The sequence below is a fragment of the Oncorhynchus kisutch genome, linkage group LG15 (assembly GCF_002021735.2).
Source record: "Oncorhynchus kisutch isolate 150728-3 linkage group LG15, Okis_V2, whole genome shotgun sequence".
NCBI classification, from domain to species: domain Eukaryota; kingdom Metazoa; phylum Chordata; class Actinopteri; order Salmoniformes; family Salmonidae; genus Oncorhynchus; species Oncorhynchus kisutch.
In genome coordinates, this window is record NC_034188.2 from 61,105,977 (window position 1) to 61,118,507 (window position 12,531).

General features: G+C 46.5%; 1 protein-coding gene across 1 annotated transcript in view; it reads right to left on the reverse strand.

The window, feature by feature from the left end:
* The window catches only part of LOC109904820 (neurobeachin), a 335,275-nt gene that overhangs the window by 69,916 nt on the left and 252,828 nt on the right, over nucleotides 1-12,531 (reverse strand). Inside the window, exons 45-48 of the mRNA XM_031791425.1 lie at nucleotides 11,097-11,214; nucleotides 10,845-10,947; nucleotides 6,844-6,959; nucleotides 2,281-2,393 (exon numbers count right to left, since the gene is read on the reverse strand). Of these exons, the coding sequence (XP_031647285.1) occupies nucleotides 2,281-2,393; nucleotides 6,844-6,959; nucleotides 10,845-10,947; nucleotides 11,097-11,214 (450 nt within the window). The remainder of the gene's footprint in view (nucleotides 1-2,280; nucleotides 2,394-6,843; nucleotides 6,960-10,844; nucleotides 10,948-11,096; nucleotides 11,215-12,531) is intronic.

The following is a 12,531-nucleotide window of genomic DNA, read 5'->3' on the forward strand; positions in this document are numbered from 1 at the left end:
GTGTGAGAGGATTAAGTGGTGTATCATCCAGGAGCTATAGGACATAGCCTGCTGGTACTGGCACCCAAAATATCACTGGATGGCTGCTTCCCAAATGGAACTGTATTCCCAGCATAGTGCACTAGTTTCGACCAGCACCCTATAGGGCCTGGTCAAAAGTAGAGCACTATATAGTGCTATAGGAAGAGTGTTTTAATCTGGTTCCTTTATTTCACTGCACCTATCTGGTGTATTTGACAATAAAACATCATGTATGTGACAATTTTTTTTTAAATTATTAATGCTCTGAGAACAGAAATGATAGATTATGTGGAGGTTAAACTTAATTAAACTTCCTTTTTTCAATTGGACTTTTGATAACACTGCTAGCTTATGAGTTTAAAAAAAGTGAACTTCGAGCACAGATAGGACACTTCAGAGTAAGGTAGTTTTACATGACTCTGTTCAAAAGACTTACTGTATCTCTCAGAGTTCCTCCCTATTTCCTCACTCCCCGCCCTGCTCTTCATCTAATCTGTTTATATATTAGAGAAATCAATCCCCTTCATTCTAGTTCAGTCCTTTACTAGCGGGTACCTCTGGAGGTAGAAGCCCTGGGGTTGGAGGTGTGTGTGTGTACATGTGTGAGTATGTGTGTGTGTGTACGTGTGTGTGTGTGTGTACGTGTGAGTGTGTGAGCCCTGGGGTTTCAAGGACAACTGTCAGGAGACAGAGGCCTGTGAACTCATGGTAATGAAGGCAGCTCAGCCTGTAAACAGCATGGGAGGATGTCACTGGAATACATTACAATACATAACTGTCTCCCCGGGCCAGAGGGCTCGGGCTCTCTCAGACACACACACACAGCCCACCTGGCTGTGTACAGACTGAAGCCGCCACAGGGTGACAAGAGCAGAAACGACAGCAGGAAGACACAGGAAAGCTGTGTATGTGTGTGTGTGTGTGTGTGTGTGTGTGTGTGTGTGTGTGTGTGTGTGTGTGTGTGTGTGTGTGTGTGTGTGTGTGTGTGTGTAGACCTGCTGCCAGAGTGAACACTGAATTATACTGGATCACCCACTATACTACCTACCTGAACAACTCAAACCAAATGTTGTCTTTTTCAATTCCAACAGGGCTGAGTAGAAATGTTCACACAGTGACTTTCTAGACTGGCTGGGTGAAACTGGTATAAACCAAGTGCAGAGAAGACTACCCTTACAGACTACTGTTAGGAGGGAAGTGTATTCACTGACATTATCAGTACACATACCTACCAGGGTGCTTAAGTTGTGGTTATTTCTTGTTTTCATCGTGAATCTCTCTCATTCCTATACCCTCCTTCCCCCCTTCCTGCTTTTCCCTCCTTCCCTCCCGGCTTTCCCCTCCGTCCCCCCTCCCTGCTTTCCCCTTCTTCCCCCCTGCTTTCCCCTCCTTCCCCCCTGCTTTCCCCTCCTTCCCCCCGGCTTTCCCCTCCTCCCCCCCGGCTTTCCCCTCCTCCCCCCCGGCTTTCCCCTCCTTCCCCCCTGCTTTTCCCTCCTTCCCCCCTGCTTTCCCCTTCTTTCCTCCCTGCCTCCCTGCTTGTCCCTCTGCTTCCCTCCCTCCCTAGCAAACATTTGTCTGGGATCTGAGGCGAAAATTGGTTAAAAAACACTTTTGTGAAAATGAAGCTCAGAGAGAGTCAGGGAGTCGGCACTTTGAGGGCGAAAGGGAACGGGGTAAGGAGGGAGCGATAGAGTGAGAGAGAAGGAAAGCTCAGACAGGAATGAGATTGTTTTCAGGTCAGTGAGTCTGTGAGTTGTAGAGATAGAGAGAAAGAGATAAAGAGAGAGAGAGAGCTGCTAGGAAGTTAAACAGGGCCAGAAGCCCTCATCATACAGACACTAAAAACTCTCCTACTGTTGATGGTCGAGGACAGTACCATGCCAAACAGAGCATAGACACTTGAACATTCAGTTTGTGCCTACAGTACCAAACAGAGCAGAGACAGTTAAGCTGCTATTCCAAGGTTGGGATCTGTTAAGATGTTATGTTTGTGTTCCAAATGGCACCCTATTTAATGCACCACTTTTGACCAGAGCCCTATTGGGACTGGTCAAATGTAGTGATTTATATAGTGAATATGTGGTATTCCAGTGTTAGGACCAGCGGTGATGTTAAACTATCAGTTCCTTCTCTACATTCCAGCGCTGGGTTCAGACTGAGCACATGATGTATGCATTATGATGTCTGCAAATTCCCTTGCTGACTGAGACCCTCACCACTCCTGTGCTTATCCCCCCCCCCCCCCCCAAATGACAGTACCTTGGAGAGATCTCTGAAGTTGCCCGGCAGGGTGAGGTCCAGCTCTTCGGACTCGTAGTTGGTGAGAACCCAGGGAAACACGGCGTACTGGTTCAGATCATTGTAGGTCCTCCCTACAGACAGACAGACAGACAGAAGTCTGTTAGATAAGTTCTGTGAGAGAAAAGAGGAGGGGATGAGGTGGGGCAGGGGAGGATGTGTGAGGGATGAGATCTGCGGGATACAGGGGAGAACTGTGGGGTACACACAAGGCTTAGGTTACTTTGGTGACCCAGCATGCAACATTCCATCAGAGCATTCCATCAGACTCTTCTCAGGTCAGCTTCCTGTTTCTGACAGAGTAACTTCCTGTCTGGGAGGACGACACAGCCGCTAATATAGTCCTCAGTCTGCTCTCTGTGTGGAGGCCTTTGCGTGTGTGTGTGCCTCTGACCCTATTACTGGCTTGCTAGTGCTCTCCCATGCCCTCCCTAAGAGGGATGCATCACGTCGTTCCAGGCTTTTTTTTTCGCTATACTCGACTTGAGTGGGTTGAGTCACTGACGTTATCTTCCTGTCCGGTCTTGCACCCCCTCGGGCTTGTGTGCTGGGGGAGATCTTTGTGATCTGTACTCAGGGCAGTAGCAGTGCATGGTTAAATTCACTGGGGAAGCCAAACCAGGGGAGAAAAAGCCATATTACAACCCGTTTTGTGGTAATAGTGTTGTTTGCTCTATAACCTGATAGTTCATTTGCATGGCGACCGTGATATATAGGCATAAAGCTGAAACAATAAAAAGACACAATTATATTTTTTCTACTTGAAATTTGATTACTTTTCCTAGAGTGACCCCAACATTAGAAAAAGTGAAACATTCCCTTTGTTCATATTTCCATGAAAGCTGTACACCACCAGGGTACAAAGATTGTCTTAGGGTCATTTATAACCTGGCAGTTGTCAAAAAATATACACACCACAAAAACACACACAAACACATGAGAAATTGAGATGATGTGTGCTACTGATTGAACAAAACTAAAACTTTCTTGACATGTGCAGCATCTCCCCTCCACGACCCCGCAAATGACTCAATGTAACGTCTGCGTTGAGAGTCGGGAAGCAAGTTCAGAGAGTGAGTGTTTTAATAAATAAACTAAACAGTGAACATGAAACACAAACAACGCACCGACATGAAAACAGAGTCATTAATACCTGAGGAAAGAACCAAGGGGAGTGACAGATATAGGGAAGATAATCAAGGAGGTCATGGAGTCCAGGTGAGTGTCATGAGGCGCAGGTGCGTGAGACGATGGTGACAAGCGTGCAGGATAATCAGCAGCCTGATGACCTAGCGGCCGGAGAGGGAGTATACGCCCATGGTTAGGAGCGAAGGGGTCTCCTGACGTGGTATATATGAAGTGTGTGTGTGTAGTGTGTATAATGTATGTAGTGTCTATATGTAGTCTGTGGTGTATGTAATTACAGAGATATAGAACTGTTCTCCTAGTCACCATGATGTCGTTGAGCACGCCTCATGTGACACCACCAGGCTAGCCTCCTGATTGGACATCCTGTGGTGGTTACCATGGATACTTCAGCCATGGCAGTGCCCACATGCAGATGTGAGACCTTAGTTTTCCCCTTCAGTGGGATTTCAGATGGAACCCTAACTCAGCCATGAGAACCAAGAGGAGTTCCTCAACATTCCATGTCGCCACAAGTCCTCTCTAATTTACACTGCTATGGACTGGTCCAATCTGAAGACACTGTTATGGGCTGGTCCAATCAGAAGACACTGCTATGGGCTGTCCAATCAGAAGACACCACTATTAGCTGGTCCAATCAGAATGCACTATTGTGAGCCGGTCCAATCAGAGAACAGAGCTATGGGTGTGATGGTGTGATATCAACAACTTATTATAAAGCAGTATTACAAACTAGCAGCAAATCCACAACAGCCAGTCAAACAGGACAGGAGACCACTATCAGCACTGACACAATCGTTTTAATAAACTAAACCTATTTTAATCAAATTATGCATTAAATCACAAATTTCAATTGAATCCAAGGTACTGCAAGATAGACATTCAAAACCCTTTTCCTTAGTTTAGTGTGAGATGATGTGCAGCAGTGTGATAGGTGTTTGGTTTGAAGTGAGTTTTGTTTGGTTTGTAGACAGAGAAGTTTCCATGCTGCACTCCAAGCTGACGGTTTAGAGTTTAAACAGCAATACATTTTTCTTCTAACAACACTATGGTGTCACACACAAAACATGTACACACACACACACACACACACACACACACACACACACACACACACACACACACACACACACACACACACACACACACACACACACACACACACACACACACACACACACACACACACACACACACACACACAGTACCTCAGTGAAAGATGAGGCTTGACCTGAGGCTGCAACAAAGATAATGCTACAGCTATTTCATCTTTACAGAGCTATCAGTCACACAGCAGCACTCTGCTTCCTGAAACACATCCAAGCCAAAATCTACCAGCCTCCCATCCTCCCAGCCCCCTAGCCTCCCATCCTCCCAGCCCCTCGCCTCTCATCCTCCCAACCCCCTAGCCTCCCGACCTCCCAACCCCCTAGCCTCCCAACCCCCTCCCAACCTCCTAGCCTCCCATCCTTCTAACCCCCTAGCCTCCCATCCTTCCAACCCCATAGCCTCCCATCCCCCTAGCCTCCTAGCCCGCTAGCCTCCCAACCTCTCAGACTAGCCTCTCTGCTCTACTCTGCAATGTTCTGCTCTGTCCCCAACGTAACCGCATCCTATAACCTCTCAAACTCCCAATCTTCTAGCTTCCCTGCTCTACTCTGCATTGCTCTGCTTTGTCCCCAACCTCTCGGCTCTGTGTGTCCCTGGGGGCTACCCTTACTTCATCTGACAGAAACACGTCATACCCAAATAGGGATGTTAAAAATGCAAATGATAATGTACTAGATTAGTACACAGAAGTTCCCACAGCAAATAAGATGGCTGCTGAGGGTTTAATGTAGTTTAATGGAGGGGTGGTTCTGCTGCTGCTGTGATGTATAGACAATCATTAGGGTTAGATCTGGGTGTTGTGAATGGTACATTATGATGCTGGGTTAGGGTTAGAGTGGTTAAGGCGATTGTAAGTCACTCTGGATCAGAGATTCTGCTAAATGACCAAAATGTAAATGATGAAAATGATGACACAATATGGAAGTGGGTTAGGGTAAGAGCAAGGTGTTACAGATCTAAAATCACACACATGCCCCGGGGTGATGCACACCGTTCATTCCCAGAGCTGCTGTAACAGACTGGGTTCGTACCCAAGTGTCCTGCATGTCACAAGACTGCACACTGAGCTTAAGCCTAGGCATTCGCTTGACAAGACTGCACACTGAGCTTAAGCCTAGGCATTCGCTTGGGGAGATAATGGTGTGAGTAGATTTAACTCTGCTGTAGCCTGTTCCTGTTCTTCGGTGAGGGTGTAAGAGGGAGAGGGGGGTCCTGTATGTGAGGGTGTATGGATGAGACAGGAGTGAGGGTTTAAGAGTGTGGGAGGTAGATAGGGATGGCAGTGTGGTGTGGTGTGGGTAGATGTGTCAGTGCTATTCTAGGGTGGTGGTGTAGGGAGAAACAGAGGTGAGGGGGTGAGGTGGGTGTGAGGGTGCAGGGGGAGACAAGGGTGGTGGTGTGGTGCATTGTGGGTAGAGTTCCAGCTTGTTCTGAAGTGTCAGGATGATACACACACTCTGAAGTGTCAGAATGTTAATACCAGTAGAATAGTGTTTAATTAGAAGAGCACTGGCTGCACGTTAACACCTCTCTTCCTCTCCTCCACCACCCCTCCTCTCCTTCTTCTCTTCCCTCCATCCCCCTCATGTCTTCCACCCCACCTCCCTGACACTTTTGGCAGCTCAGGTCATTACCACACATTTTTAATGAATTTCCACCATGTTTTTCTGTCTGCCGTACATCTAATTAGATGACAATAATGTATCGAACTCACGCCACAGATAAATATAAATATGCATGACTCTGCAGCGAGTGAGGGAGCGAGGGATGTGACACCCCACAGAGAGGAGTGGTGCGCCAGGCGCTCTCGTTTTCCAGTTAGTCACAGCTCAGATCAGAGAGGCGACAAAGACGTGCACACACACACACACACACACACACACACACACACACACACACACAACCCCTAATTATCCTGGAGGATGTGTGATCTTGCTTCCATTTTCCTTCTTTTCTTTCTTCAAATAAAAGTCCTATTCTTCCACATGAACAGTGAAGTGTAGGCTACCTACAGTACGAACAGTATTACTGCTTACGAGTGAACTGAACACTGAACAGAGCATCCTACTCCTTAAACAAAGACAACTTACCTGTAGGCCCTGAATGGCGTGTTTTAACAGTCAACAACAACATACACTACATTCATCTGCTCAACACAACAACATGGATCCCTCCAAGATGAGGGGGAGAGGGCATAGGAGAGAGGGAGAAAGGGAGAGGAGGGAAAAGAGGAGAGAGGAGGAAAAAGGGAGGAGAAGGGATGCTGACCTGCGATGGTGTTGAGGAACATGAGGTACTCGAAGTTGGAGATCTCCCTCCTCTGCCAGCGCTGGGTCATGTTGGATGACTTGAAGAGCTGCCGGGGCGTCGCCATGGAGATACGCCTGCACAACAACAGAGGAAGAAAAACCTTAGGTTGTATCCAAAATGCCACCCTTTTCCCTATGTAGTGCACTACTTTTGAACAGGGCTCATTCAAACCAATGAGGTTTATGTAAGGTGTTTGAAAGTGTACTCAAGAAACCAAAGTGTACAACCAGACAGACATTGACCAGCTAAAGACCAACACTCCCAGAAAGGCAATCATTCATTCAGAGCTCAGAGCACCACACACTGGCACAGTGTGACAACTTCATCCGCATGTGAAACTGGAGCATTCTACTGCCATGACCAAAGTCCTGCAGGCCTTGATGTGACTTCAACTCAACACATGGTGAGAATCAAGAGTTGGATGGAGGCTGTTTCTAAAAAACCTTTCACAGTCTTAAAGTCAAGTTATAGGCCAGACCATAGTCTGGCAAACAATAGCTAATAATAGCTAAAACTACTAGCCAATCAATAGCTAACATCAATTGCTAACACTATACCAAACAATAGCTAACACTAGTTAACTGACTGATAACTAACACTAGAATAGCTAACAATACTAGTTAACACTAGCCAATAGCTAACACTAGCAGATTGCTAACACTAGCAGATTGCTAACACTAGCTGACAGATAACACTAGCTAACAGCAGATACAGTGCCTTGCGAAAGTATTCGGCCCCCTTGAACTTTGCGACCTTTTGCCACATTTCAGGCTTCAAACATAAAGATATAAAACTGTATTTTTTTGTGAAGAATCAACAACAAGTGGGACACAATCATGAAGTGGAACGACATTTATTGGATGTTTCAAACTTTTTTAACAAATCAAAAACTGAAAAATTGGGCGTGCAAAATTATTCAGCCCCTTTACTTTCAGTGCAGCAAACTCTCTCCAGAAGTTCAGTGAGGATCTCTGAATGATCCAATGTTGACCTAAATGACTAATGATGATAAATACAATCCACCTGTGTGTAATCATGTCTCCGTATAAATGCACCTGCACTGTGATAGTCTCAGAGGTCCGTTAAAAGCGCAGAGAGCATCATGAAGAACAAGGAACACACCAGGCAGGTCCGAGATACTGTTGTGAAGAAGTTTAAAGCCGGATTTGGATACAAAAATGCAACTGCAAATCTACCAAGACCTGGCCGTCCCTCTAAACTTTCAGCTCATACAAGGAGAAGACTGATCAGAGATGCAGCCAAGAGGCCCATGATCACTCTGGATGAACTGCAGAGATCTACAGCTGAGGTGGGAGACTCTGTCCATAGGACAACAATCAGTCGTATATTGCACAAATCTGGCCTTTATGGAAGAGTGGCAAGAAGAAAGCCATTTCTTAAAGATATCCATAAAAAGTGTTGTTTAAAGTTTGCCACAAGCCACCTGGGAGACACACCAAACATGTGGAAGAAGGTGCTCTGGTCAGATGAAACCAAAATTGAACTTTTTGGCAACAATGCAAAACGTTATTGTTTGGCGTAAAAGCAACACAGCTCATCACCCTGACCACACCATCCCCACTGTCAAACATGGTGGTGGCAGCATCATGGTTTGGGCCTGCTTTTCTTCAGCAGGGACAGGGAAGATGGTTAAAATTGATGGGAAGATGGATGGAGCCAAATACAGGACCATTCTGGAAGAAAACCTGATGGAGTCTGCAAAAGACCTGAGACTGGGACGGAGATTTGTCTTCCAACAAGACAATGATCCAAAACATAAAGCAAAATCTACAATGGAATGGTTCAAAAATAAACATATCCAGGTGTTAGAATGGCCAAGTCAAAGTCCAGACCTGAATCCAATCGAGAATCTGTGGAAAGAACTGAAAACTGCTGTTCACAAATGCTCTCCATCCAACCTCACTGAGCTCGAGCTGTTTTGCAAGGAGGAATGGGAAAAAATGTCAGTCTCTCGATGTGCAAAATTGATAGAGACATACCCCAAGCGACTTACAGCTGTAATCGCAGCAAAAGGTGGCGCTACAAAGTATTAACTTAAGGGGGCTGAATAATTTTGCACGCCCAATTTTTCAGTTTTTGATTTGTTAAAAAAGTTTGAAATATCCAATAAATGTCGTTCCACTTCATTATTGTGTCCCACTTGTTGTTGATTCTTCACAAAAAAATACAGTTTTATATCTTTATGTTTGAAGCCTGAAATGTGGCAAAAGGTCGCAAAGTTCAAGGGGGCCGAATACTTTCGCAAGGCACTGTAGCTAACACTAGCCAGTCAATAGCTAACTCTAGCTAACTGATAGCTAAAAATAGATGTGTGTTTTGTGGTAATTAATGACAGAGTGTAGGTAAGGTGAAGGGACTGTCGTCCGTCTCCTTCTGTGTATTTTACTGTGTGGTCAGTGGTCAGAAATGCAAGCAGGTTGCAGTTCTGTGCTATAGACTTCACTTAGAGAATTAGATCAGTTCAGTCAGGGTCAATGACCACTCACTCCAATGACAGGAGCAATGGGATTTAGAATGTCTCTGCTGCAGGCAGGGTCAGCTGCTGCCAGGGCCGGCTCCACACTCCACCACACAAAGGGGTTATGTGGGGAGACTAACAATACACACCCTGAAAATAAATTGGACACATTGCATTACACAATACTACTCTGGAGCTAGTAAGATAGATGAGGAATTGCAAAGACCAAACAAAATGTTTCATGAACTAAAAAATGTAAATGTGTGTGTGTGTTTGCGTGTGAGTGTAGGTGTGTGTGTGTATGTGTTTGCATGTGAATGTAGGTGTGTGTGTGTGTGTTTGCGTGTGAAAGTAGGTGTGTGTGTGTTTGTGTGTGAATGTAGGTGTGTGTGTTTGCGTGTGAATGTAGGTGTGTGTGTGTTTGCGTGTGAATGTAAGTGTGTGTGTGTTTGCGTGTGAATGTAAGTGTGTGTGTGTGTTTGCGTTTGCGTGTGAATGTAGGTGTGTGTGTGTGTTTGCGTTTGCGTGTGAATGTAGGTGTGTGTGTGTTTGCGTGTGCGTTTGCGTTTGAATGTAGGTGTGTGTGTGTTTGCGTTTGCGTGTGAATTTAGGTGTGTGTGTGTGTTTGCGTGTGAATGTAGGTGTGTGTGTGTGTGTTTGCGTGTGAATGTAGGTGTGTGTGTGTTTGCGTGTGAATGTAGGTGTGTGTGTGTTTGCGTGTGAATATAGGTGTGTGTGTGTGTGTGTGTGAATATAGGTGTGTGTGTGTGTGTGTGTGTTTGCGTGTGAATGTAGGTGTGTGTGTGTTTGCGTGCGAATGTAGGTGTGTGTGTGTGTGTTTGCGTGTGAATGTAGGTGTGTGTGTGTGTGTGTGTGTGTGTGTTTGCGTGCGAATGTAGGTGTGTGTGTGTGTTTGCGTGCGAATGTAGGTGTGTGTGTGTGTGTGTGTGTGTGTTTGCGTGTGAATGTAGGTGTGTGTGTGTGTTTGCGTGTGAATGTAGGTGTGTGTGTGTGTTTGCGTGCGAATGTAGGTGTGTGTGTGTGTGTGTGTGTTTGCGTGCGTGCGAATGTAGGTGTGTGTGTGTGTGTGTTTGCGTGCGTGCGAATGTAGGTGTGTGTGTGTGTGTTTGCGTGTGTGCGAATGTAGGTGTGTGTGTGTGTGTGTGCGAATATAGGTGTGTGTGTGTGTGTGTGCGAATATAGGTGTGTGTGTGTGCGAATGTAGGTGTGTGTGTGTGCGAATGTAGGTGTGTGTGTGTGTGCGAATGTAGGTGTGTGTGTGTGTGCGAATGTAGGTGTGTGTGTGTGTGTGTGTGTGTGTGTGTGTGTGTGTGTGTGTGTGTGTGTGTGTGTGTGTGTGTGTGTGTGTGTGTGTGTATGTGTGTGTGTGTGTGTGTGTGTGTGTGTGTGTGTGTGTGTGTGTGTGTGTGTGTGTGTGTGTGTGTGTGTGTATGCGTGTGAATATAGGTGTATGGTTTACCTGGCTTGTGGTAGGCCATAGCTGGTTCCTACTCCGACCCTGGGTAGACTGTAGACCACCTTCTTCACTGTGGCTTGGTCTGGGAAGTTAAACATCACTGACGCTGGGAGGAGAGACAACAAAACTGTATTCATTCTATGTTAAAGTGGTTAAGAGAAGCAGTTTATTACACTACGGGCTCTGCTCCAAAGTAGTGCACAATATAGGGAATAGAGTGCCATTTGGGACGTAGTGAGTGTGTGTGATGCTTACTCCTGTTGGCCATGAAGACCTCCAGGCCAGTGTTCTGGAGCAGGAATCGCCTGGAGAAGACCGCTCTGATCTCACTGAACATCCATTTACCATGCAGACCCTCTGAGTATGCCAGGACCTGCAGAGAGGAGAGGAAAAGAGGGGGGGGACAGGAGGGGAAAGAGACCACACAAAGGTTTTACATTGTGACAAACACAGAAGAGGTGCTATGTTACAGCAAGGTTGTAAACTTATATTGTCTCTAAATATTCTATTTCCCACTCCAGATTCACCTCTGTGTCTTTAACACCTATTTCAGATGGTCTGCAACCCACAACCAGGGTGTAAAAAAAGAGAGAGAAGAGGAAAGGAGGGGGAGAAAGAGGAGAGGAGGAGAGGAGAGGAGAGGTGTGGGAAGAGGAAATGAGAGGGTGAGAGAGGAGAGGAGCGGGAAGAGGAAGGGAGAGGATGAGAGAGCAGAGGAGAGGAGAGGGAAGAATAAACGAGAGGGTTAGAGAGGAGAGGAAAGGAGAGGAAAGGAGAGGGTGAGAGAGCAGAGGAGAGGAGAGGAGAGGGAAGAAGAAAGGAGAGGGTTAGAGAGGAGAGGAAAGGAGGGGGTGAGAGAGGAGATGAAAGGAGAGGAGGGAGAAGAGGAAAGGAGGGGGAGGAAGAGGAGAAGAGAAGAGAAGAGAAGAGAAGAGAAGAGAAGAGAAGAGAAGAGAAGAGAAGAGAAGAGAAGAGAAGAGAAGAGAAGAGAAGAGAAGAGAAGAGAAGAGAAGAGAAGAGAAGAGAAGAGAAGAGAAGAGAAGAGAAGAGAAGAGAGGAGAGGAGAGGAGAGGAGAGAATAAAGGAGAGGGTTAGAGAGGAGAGGGAAGAGGAAAGGAGAGGAGAGGGAAGAGGAAAGGGAAGAGGAAAGGAGAGGATGAGAGAGCAGAGGTAAGGAGAGGGAAGAAGAAAGGAGAGGGTTAGAGAGGAGAGGAGAGGGAAGAGGAAAGGGAAGAATAAAGGAGAGGGTTAGAGAGGAGAGGGAAGAGGAAAGGAGAGGAGAGGGAAGAGGAAAGGAGAGGAGAGAGAAGAGGAAAGGAGAGGGTGAGAGAGGAGAGGAGAGGAGAGGGAAGAGGAGAGGAGAGAGAAGAGGAAAGGAGAGAGAAGAGGAAAGGAGAGGGTGAGAGAGGAGAGGAGAGGAGAGGAGAGGAGAGGAGAGGAGAGGAGAGGAGAGGAGAGGAGAGGAGAGGAGAGGAGAGGAGAGGAGAGGAGAGGGGAAGAAGAAAGGAGAGGATGAGAGAGCAGAGGAGAGGAGAGGAAAGAAGAAAGGAGAGGGTTAGAGAGGAGATGAAAGGAGAGGAGAGAGAAGAGGAAAGGAGGGGGAGGAAGAGGAGAGGAGGAGAGGAGAGGAGGAGAGGAGAGGTGTGGGAAGAGGAAATGAGAGGGTGAGAGATGAGAGTAAAGAGGAAGG